General features: G+C 39.1%; 1 protein-coding gene across 1 annotated transcript; it reads right to left on the bottom strand.

The window, feature by feature from the left end:
- Window positions 1–1,969: 1,969 nt before the first annotated feature.
- LOC104111031 (uncharacterized) lies at window positions 1,970–3,708 on the bottom strand. The gene is made up of 3 exons (XM_009620629.3): window positions 3,377–3,708; window positions 2,859–3,084; window positions 1,970–2,674 (listed from the first exon to the last, which is right to left on the bottom strand). The coding sequence occupies exons 1-3, from the start codon at window positions 3,635–3,637 to the stop codon at window positions 2,223–2,225; spliced, it is 939 nt and encodes a 312-aa protein (XP_009618924.1). The 5' UTR covers window positions 3,638–3,708; the 3' UTR covers window positions 1,970–2,222.
- Between the last annotated feature and the right edge of the window lie 6,343 nt (window positions 3,709–10,051).

Below are 10,051 nucleotides of genomic sequence, written 5' to 3'. Positions count from 1 at the left end.
TACTCGAATCCTGATAATATTGTTTATTTTTTCCTTCTAAAATTGGTACAATTAATCCAACTATAAATAAATGTTATACTTTTGTAGTTCTTGACTTCTTGTTTCGCGATTTGATCGTCTACTCATGATATTTACTGAAATATAGATTAGCATAGGCGGCTGCGACTTGCCACTCGGCTTAACTTTAATTTAATTATAAGTGGCTTAATGATGACAGCTAATCAATTTTAAAATAGTGTCCCAAGTTGTTCCCTAATTAATTATGCCCACAGGTTTCTTAAAACTGGAACTTTCTCTCTACAATATTGATGTTTCTTACTTCCTTTAATTTATTAGAAAAAAAAACATGTTTGAACCTACTGTCTTATCAAAAAATATACTTGTTTCAATTTATGTGAACATATTTCGTTTTTTAGTTCGTGTCAAAAAGAATGATCATTTTCCTTATTTCGAAATAATTTACCTTTATGCAATGATTTATAGCCACACAAAATATATGTGCCTCATTTTACGAAACAAGTTCAAAAATCTTATTTATTTTCTTAAATTCCGTGCCAACTCAAATAAATTCACATAAATTATCAAAATGATCAATTTGTGAGTTTTGTTTTCTTCTTTTAATGTTCAAAAGTTGCGTATCATCAGACTATACATAAAGTTTGTTTGGTTCTATTTGGATGACACGATGGTTTCATTAAAAGCAGGGGCGACTCTAAAGGCCTTGGCCAGTGAGACCATTGCCTTAGTAGAAAATGTGAAGGTCCCAAATTTATTTTAAACTTTTATTGTTATTATTACTATCATATACTATAATTTATATAAATAATTATTATAAAAAAAAAGTATTACAATTTTTTTTATTATTTGAGTGAGGTTATTTTATACCAATAAGTTCATAAATTAGGATAATTTTCTCACTCATTAATTAGTATATTTGCTTCACTCTTCAATTTTAATTTTATCCTTTTTATATAGGAATTAAGTTATATATATCGACAACATAATGAATTTCTTTTACAATCTTCTATGAAATTGCATGAACACAAAAGTATTCATGCACCGATTTTATTTTAGTGTAATTCAACATAATATATTAGGTTATTTATAATTTATTTTAGATATTCACCAATAAGTACTACGAATTAATAGAATGAACTATAATTATCGATTAAATCGATCAGAAGGAGTAAATATTTTTGACACCATTAATGCTCAAAACTTAATTAAGCTATTATGTTATGTACGTTTATTTCTTTTTCTTGATTGTGATCATAGTCAAATCAAAATTTTCACTTTGAGTTCTGAACCTCAAAGTCCGATAATCCACCACTTTATTCTTTGTGCTCTTCTTCCTAATTTTTTTTTTTAAATTCACTATTTTTTGTCTTAAATGATTAATTTATTATTTAGAAGCAAATTTTGTTGTTAGTGTAAAATTTTTATAGAATAAATTTAATGGTCTTTCAATATGGTTTCGCCTTAGGTCACAATATCCGTTGAACTGCCCCGCATAAAAAAGAAGCCAAAAGGAGGAAAAACAAGGTTCCATTTTCCAAATAATTATCCAAAGGCATCGTCCCAGTTAAATATCTATGAATAACCTACCACTTCCTAGCTTTGGTTATATCTTTTTATCAATTTTCTTTCACTTTTTTGTCACTTTTACATCTTCTTATTAGCTTAAGCTTAATCAGATAAGGGTTATCCAACTTTTGGCCTTTTTTCAATTTCAACTTTTCGCCTGCTTGATGTATGCGAGTCATTACTGATTAATCTCTTTATATATATATATATATATATATATATATATATATACAACTTTTGACCTTTTTTTAATTTCAACTTTTCGCCTGCTTGATGTATGCGAGGCATTACTGATAAATCTCTTTATATATATATATATATAATATAATGGTAGCATAGTAAAAATAATAATTAACTGGCTATACTCACCGTAAAATACTATTAATTGGTAGACTAATAAAAATAATTACTTAACTAACTATTCGAAAACCAGCTTCAAGGCAAAATACATAAACAAACACTCTAAAAATAATTACTTAACTAACTATTCTTACACTAATAAGAAAATACATACGCAAACATTCGAACTATATCTCTCACCATTTTACATGTGATCTTATTCGAGATTCCAAGAGCAAAATAGGAATATTCTAATTTCTACGTACCACTGCACTATACTAGAAAATTTAACATCGTCATCAAATAACTTTAATCGCCGTAGAATATAATCCCGGCGGCGGCGGCGGCGGCGGCAAGCTTTCCAGCAAATCGAAAGTGAGCATAGAATAAGCTCTTGGTCTTGCTACTAACCGTCGTAAATTGTTCACCGCCGGAAAAACTGGCTCCGGCTTCATCTCCGGCGTGCCGACATACTTAGCTTGCATGTACTTATGCTTCCTCCACGGAGCCATGTGCATCTTCTTTTCCTTCATACACTTCTTAGATGCACAACATAATATTTTTATTAGATTCCTAAGCCTCTCAATTTTTCCTACGTATACTTCTGGCAATTGTTTCACTAGACCATTGTACTCTTCGTTAGCTCGTGCCATCTCGAATTCTCCTCTGAAATTCAATTCTATGATCACCTTCATTATTTCTCCCTTTTTTGAAATTGGATTCTGCACCACTTCCATATATGTGTGTTCACCTTTAAGCCCAAAAAGAGAAATATAATAGTTCAGTATTTTTCATTTTTTCCTTCTTTCTATTTTTTTTAATTTAAAAAAAAAAAAATTAACGACAAATTTTTCTGTTTACTGTACAATTTATTCGTCGTTAGTTCTTGTATTCTTAGTAGTTTAGAGAAATGTGAAGTGTTTGAGACGGCATACCTGAAGGCATTTCGCGCGAGCTTTTCCACTTAGACTTGCAAATGAAGCAATTATAACCTGCGTTTCTAAGGCGTTCGGAGATTTCATTTTGTGTACATTTCCTACAACTATCTGCTACCATTTTCTTGCAGTTGCAATTGATGCCTGTTGATTTCAATTCTTTTAGAGCCTCCTTTGTAGCTTTTCTGACTATTGATTCAAAAGAAGTTGTCCTACACAGTGTTGTCTAAAAACAAAAACAAACAAATATTAAAAAAAAGATTTATATAGTAAAAAGAAAAAGTTGCCCGTAAGGGTTGGCTAAGTTGGGATGAGTGGTATCCACATGGGAGACCTATGATCGATTCCCCTCACCAGCAGTCACCTCAGTCAAAGCTCGTCAAACCGAACTTGCGTAGTACGGCTTACATCTCAAGTGTAGTTTGCGAGCTGTGTATTCACGCGAAAGGCAGCGGCAAGGGTTTTTCTAGATATTCAAAAAAAAGAAAAAATGTAGTCAAATTGAATAAGGATCTTACGTGAAGAAGCTCCCTTTGTGATTCCCAAAACGCCTTGTTCTCCTCACTATTGTTTACATTTTCATCGTCCTCCGCATGCATTATCTCTCCACTACTATAGCTAATGCTCGAATCCAACGAACATTCCGACGAGTAAAACTCGAGGCCTTCGTCTAAGAACCCAAATATCAATTCACATATGCCTTCGGGTTCATCGGATTTCTTGACAAAGTCACCTAATTCCCGGCCGTTCAACGGGACTTTAGACGATTTTCCGGCCATGTGCTTACAACTATACCTTTTTAAGACTAATTTTTCCACTCAACTAGGCTTTCGACCTATGATTTTTTGTGGCAACGAGTTGTTTGTTCTTATAAAGTGCAGCATTAGGACCCACAGGAACCCACTTGATCCAGGTGGACTAACTGTATTCTGCGGATATGACTGTCGATTTTCGCTTAGTTTTTGGCAGGTATATGTATACGGTCGAAATCGAGTTCGCCTGCAACTTGGTAGATTAGGCTTGAAACGTGGCAACCAAGGACTGATGATCGACCTCAAGTCCCACCGAGCTAGAACCCGAGGTCAGAACGCCTGCCTTCGAAGAGCAGTGAGTCCGGTGTCGACCTTGGCCTCAAACGAGCTCGGAGGAATATTGTTGAGATAACTAACAGAAAACCGAAATATCCGTGACCGGTCGGATATTGCGGCGGAAATCTCGGCACGTATCAGTAAGGAACCGGCAATTAGCGAATCAAGAATTTTTTACCTTTTATAGAAATGTACCTAGAGTAGGACTACTCTACTACAAAAAAGGGGTAGGATAATTCATTTCACACATTGTAACACGCATCCCAAAGCAATATATTATTATTCTCTTTAAGTTCTTATTATTATCTCGTTGTTCTCATATCAATAAAAATACTTTTGGCTCGAGGGTGGCTAACCTTCCCAGGCTAAAACTGTTCAACTTGTGTGGTCAGCATTTACTTTTCCATTACTTATTTCAATTGCAATTTGATTTGTCGTTTTGTATCAAGTTAGATCACGTATCCTTAAAACCACTTACAAATTTAATTGTTATCTGATTTTGAGGGTAAACAGTTTGGCACCCACCGTGGGGCTAAGGATAATAGTGGTTATTTGATACAAATCTCCATAACACACTACTTTACACTTGTTCTTCGAAGTGTCTAATTTCAGGTTAAAATACAAAATGTCGAACTCCCAATCAGTACCTCTACATGTTGACAATGAATCCGGCCATCACGGTGAAAATAACAACATAGCGCCCGGTGACGAGGTACCGCCTATTGATCCCATCGGAATTTCGACCGCAGGTCCAATTAACGCTAATTCACATGTGGCTATCGCCGCAAACTTGCCTAGCGACCCCGAGAACAACGTCTGTGGTGGAGCCCGATCGGCAACTCAAAGCACTCAAAACATTGGAAGAGATGGAATCAGTTTACGGGTGATCTTCACAATGCTGCAGGCTCAACATGCGGTGATAGCTCAGTTACAGAACCAAAGTCGTGCACCGAGCAGGTTCGAACCCGATCCACCCCGGGAAGTCACCCGCAGGGATGAACCAGTCGCAGAAAGGTCAACACGTCATTAACATATAGACCGAGCAAGAAGAACCTCAACACATAATTAACATGATCATCGGTGGGGTCGATGTCCCTTAGGGGCCGATGATGAAGCACACCAAAGTATTCATTACAAGGGAAAAATGGACTCGATATTACATGCCGGAAGGGACCTTGTCTTTCAATGATGAGGACGCGAAAGGAATCATACAACCCCACAATGATGCACTAGTAATATTTGTACTCGTAAATAAAATTCGAGTCAAGCGTGTGTTAATTAATCTAGGTAGTTTGGCCAACATTATCCAATCGAGGGTCGTGGAGCAGCTCGGTCTACAAGACCAAATCGTGCCGGCAGTCCGAGTTCTAAACGGATTCAACATGGCATGTGAAACCACTAAGGGTGAGATAACGTTACCGGTGAACACCACCGGAACCATACAGGAAGCTAAGTTTTATGTGATCGAAGGAGACATGAGGTACAACGCTTTGCTGGGAAGGCCATGGATCCACAACGTGAGGGAAGTACCCTCAACTTTGCACTAAGTGTTAAAATTCCCAACACCAGGCGGAACTAAAATAATTTACAGAGAATAGCCAGCCACAAAGGAAATGTTTGCGGTCGATTTGGTGATTCCAATATCCGCATTTGTAACGACAAATGGGCCGAGTTCGGTCACAAAACCAGAAACAATAGAAATTACCGACATCAACTCCGACCCAATGCATCCCCGTGATCCTGTAATGAAGACAGTGCTCGAAGAATTTCTTCGGAGAGGGCCCCCTCACATCAGGTTTTCGAGAAAGAAGAAATAAGAATTTCTTTTAACTTCCTATTGGCCCTCTTCTCTGTTCTAGGTCCTTTTCTCACTGAGGACCATGGGCCAATAACTTCAGATACAAAGCATAAGTTTCCAAGACGAGCAAGGCGCCCCTAGCCTTCCAACGAGAAAGACTTCAACGAAAAAGTAATTTTTTGTTCTTCCTGTTCCCGCGGCAGACATATGTTCGGTTGAAGCTGGATTTAGAAAGGATCACCAGCGGTGCATAAATGATATTTTAAGGACAAGAAATATTGGACTAGACTATTCCTTATGTAGATGTAGTGGATAAGCTCTCCGTGTTGGGATAGGCATTTAGATTTCCACAGCTATTCTAAGAGCGTGCTGAATCCAATTATTGTGCGTTCCCCCTTTGGCTAAACCACCACTTCAGGTCTCGTTCGATGATACCCCAGGTCTCGCTGTTTCTATTTTCTAGGTCACGCATTAACCTCGTTAGAAAGCGGAGTTCGCTAGCTGCCCGTCATTTCTCAAGGTCAGAAATCTCAAATTTAGAATTTAAGCATGAAGTCATCGTTCCATCATCCAACATGCTTCTATATAAGTGATTTCATACCTTAATACTCTCCTCCGTCACCCTTCTATGCTCCTTTGCCCTATGCCTTTAGTCTGCTTTGAATGATCCTTTCACTCTTCGAAGGTGAGAGAAGTACTTCGAGGGATTATATGGAAGGAACCTCTACTGCTGTTCAGCTTCCTGATGGGAATCCCGAGATTCCTCACCGTTTTTAGGGGTATAACATTTGTGTAGTCGGGTAGGATAACTAGAATCTATCTTTACTTTAGTGTGTAATCAATTTATATATGTTAAGCTCCCTTTTTTTTCTATCCTTCGCTTTTCTTTTGCCTCATATTCATAGGATATGACACCAAACGAAAAGGCATATTGGCACGTTCATGATGCATCATAATCAAAAGGCACAATATAGTGCTGAAATAAGTGAAAAAAGCTCTAGGAGCTTGCTTCAGTCCATAAAGAGCTTTGTGAAGTCGGCAAACAGGTACAGGTTCATAAGCAGTGACAATTGCCCTATGACGCATCCAAAAAGTTACAAAAGGCTTCTTGGGAGTGTAGGGGTAGGCTGCGATGGATATAGTGAAATCAATCCTTATTCCGTACTCCCTCTCACCGGCCTCTAACGAAAAAGCCTATTCCTATTCTAGAAATCCTGCAAACTATTACTCGAAGTACTTAGCACTCACCGTGAAAATTGGCAGAAATGGGCCAAGTAGCGACACTTCACCCATATTCGATCATCACGTCAACTTGCTTTATTCAACCTTGTTAGTTGGGACAGAGCATCCTATCTTGTTGATTCTCCTTTTCCACCGCCTCGAGCTCTCGCTTTTAGAAATCTGTTAAGATCCGCCCATGATTCATGGAATCAATTCAGCTTGGGCTTTTTAACTGAATAATTATTTAAATTCTCCATAAGAGTTGCAACTCTTTCAAATCCATAGCCATCTCAAGTCAAGTATGAGGTCTTGGTACTCTGCGAGATTATTGGAACAAGGTTTCAACAAAGTGAAGGAGTGCGGCAACACTTCTCCTTCAAAAGTAATAAAGAGGACTCCAGCTCCATCTTGATGAGCAACACCATCAAAGTACCACTTCCATGGCGGAGGAATTTCAACCACAAGAACATCTTCATCAAGTTGTCAAACAATTCTCATTCAACAGGTATTGAGTCAAAGAACTAGGAAATTTTTCTCTTTCTTATTTTGCTTTTTGTGGGGGACTATACCATAGTGACTTGGCTTTGGGGTGGGTTCTCCGTGCACAATGCCACCTTAAATTATTTTTCTAGTCTTCATCATTTACTCCCCTTTATTTTAGTAGGCGCCGGTCTTCTTCTTCTGGCCGCATTGCATCAATATGGATCCAATAATCCATTGGGCGGCGGGGACGAGACGACGTGATATACTATGATCACGTACAAAAGTGTTGTCCTTTGTCTCGGCAATATGGAACCTCTCAACAACTCCAATTCTTTTATATGGTCCTATTGGGATAGGTAGGACCAAGCCTTTCCCCTCCCCCTCCCCCCATAAGACCCTATTTATCTTTCCCTCTCGGGAAAGAAAATAAGAAAGGATAATGTGAACGTTGAGTCGGGGTTTGGTGAACCAACTGGTCGCTCCTCTAGTTGAAGTATCGGCCCCTTTTCGTTACCTAGGTTACACCTTCGGAATACCCCATAAGGGAATTTTTTTCTACTCTCCCAAATCTTCACTTTACGCTACACTGACTCCCCTTTCGTCATAAGGCGTGGAATTAGACCAAGGGGAATCTCTATAGGAACTAGTGATAGGAAGAGAATACTGTTGGGGAAAATCCATATTCATGAAAGCCCCTTGTAAAGGGGAAAACGAAAGTGTGGCTTGGCTAGAGAAAGGTTCTGTGACATGGACGCCCAGCCCAACTCGGTCGGTCGGTTGGCCCACCTAACAGATGATGAGATTCTCGATCGATTTGATCAAATTTCAAAAAGTCTTTCTCACTATTCAGAACAGTGGAGCTTTTGATCAAGATCTTCTCACCTCACCCGTTTGTGCTCTCGCTCGAACCGGAACCTTTATGTGTTGGTAGGCTTTAGACTCAAACCTGATATTTGAGAGGAGATGTCTTTGGGAGCTAATAAAGAAAGTGAGTAATTATTCTTAGCTAGCGTGGGTTGAGATAAAAAGTGTCTAATTATTCTTAGCTAGCGTGGGTTGAGATAGAAAGTGTCTAATTATTCTTAGCTTGCGTGGGTTGAGCTGCTAAAGAAAGTGTCTAACCTGATAGCTAGCGTTTGAGGCCTTTTATCTCGTCCATGGTTGGTCACGGTGAAGGATATTGAGATAGATTCTTCCTTCTCTGTGCGTGGGATAGCCCTTGATCGAATAATTATTCTTATTCAAAAGTCAAAAAGCCCATCCATTGTTGTCGATATAGAGGCTGCTCTCTACGATGATGTTCATGTTACTCAATCTGCATACTTTATGTGACTCCCCTTTCATTCCATATCCGTGTGCTATCTCTATATACACCTCCTCATGCAAGTTGGGCTGGGCGTCCATGTTAAAGGACTAGGACAAAACAAAATCTTGAATTCTCGGGTTTTCTTTGCCAATAGACCAATCCTATTTAAGGTATTTTCATAAAGTGCAGCCTCCCTAGTAGGGTGGTTAAAGATGAGGCCGGGGATTTCTAACCTCCAAGCCAGAACCATATGGGGGGGGGGACCCATCCCGCACCAATGCTGCTTCTATCTTTTTTTCCAGCAGCATTTGTTTCTCCAAAATACCCAAAATGGGCGGGAGGTGCCTGGCCTCATTCCTACCAATGAAATAGATCGACAATCGATGTTGAAGATCTATCCTCTTTTGGATATCAGGAAGGAGAGGTTGCGCTAATTCCGGAAAGAGCACCTCGCACGGAATGGGATTTACTTTAATTCTTTCCCAAGCATCTGGTAATTCTGGGTGCCTCTCCACTCCTCACTTTAGTTTCCTCCAAGCAGGATAAACAAGGGACTGATGAACATGATGATTATGATTACGGGGTACCCCAGGTTTTTCATAGTCCTCGATTATTCCGACGCCACTAAATTAACGGTCGAGGAGCCGGAACATGCCATATTGGTCGAGCATCTACCCGTTCGAAAGGTATACCTGGGCACGAGGTTAAATCCCGAGCTCAGGAAAAAACTTATCCAGTTTCTTAAGGATAACATAGATTGTTTCTCTTGGTCCCACCTTGACATGACAGGGATGCCGTCGGAAATAATCACTCATAAGCTAAGCCTGGACCCGAAGTCCCATCCGGTGAAGCAGAAGAGGATACCCTAGACTGAGATCAAACATGCTTTCATCAAGGATGAAGTATCTAAACGCCTTAAAATAGGTTCCATTTGGGAGTTTAAATACCTGGATTGGTTAGCAAACGTAGTTGTAGTCCCTAAAAAAGGAATAAATTAAGAATGTATGTAGACTATAAGGATGTGAATAAGGCATGTCCCAAGGACTCTTTCCCTTTGCCCAACATCGATAAGATAATCAATGCCATGACCGACCACGAGATCCTCACTTTTCTCGATGCCTATTCCGGGTACAACCAAATACGGATGGACTCGGGTAACCAGGAAAAAACCTCCTTCATCACTAAATACGGCACCTAGTGCTATAGCGTGATGCTATTCGGGTTACAAAACACCGGTGCCACTTACCAACGCCTAGTAAATCGGATGTTAGAGGAACAAATAAGAAAATCAATGGAG

The sequence above is a fragment of the Nicotiana tomentosiformis genome, chromosome 7 (assembly GCF_000390325.3).
Source record: "Nicotiana tomentosiformis chromosome 7, ASM39032v3, whole genome shotgun sequence".
NCBI classification, from domain to species: domain Eukaryota; kingdom Viridiplantae; phylum Streptophyta; class Magnoliopsida; order Solanales; family Solanaceae; genus Nicotiana; species Nicotiana tomentosiformis.
This window is presented reverse-complemented; position numbering and strand designations above follow the sequence as displayed.

Excerpts from the sequence above, each read along its gene's own strand:
- LOC104111031 (XM_009620629.3), bottom strand. The coding sequence starts at position 3,637 with ATGGCCGGAAAATCGTCTAAAGTCCCGTTGAACGGCCGGGAATTAGGT. Across the intron at positions 3,085-3,376 it reads CACAAAGGGAGCTTCTTCAC|ACAACACTGTGTAGGACAAC; the intron begins GTAAGATCCTTA and ends TTTTGTTTTTAG. Across the intron at positions 2,675-2,858 it reads CTCGCGCGAAATGCCTTCAG|GTGAACACACATATATGGAA; the intron begins GTATGCCGTCTC and ends TTGGGCTTAAAG.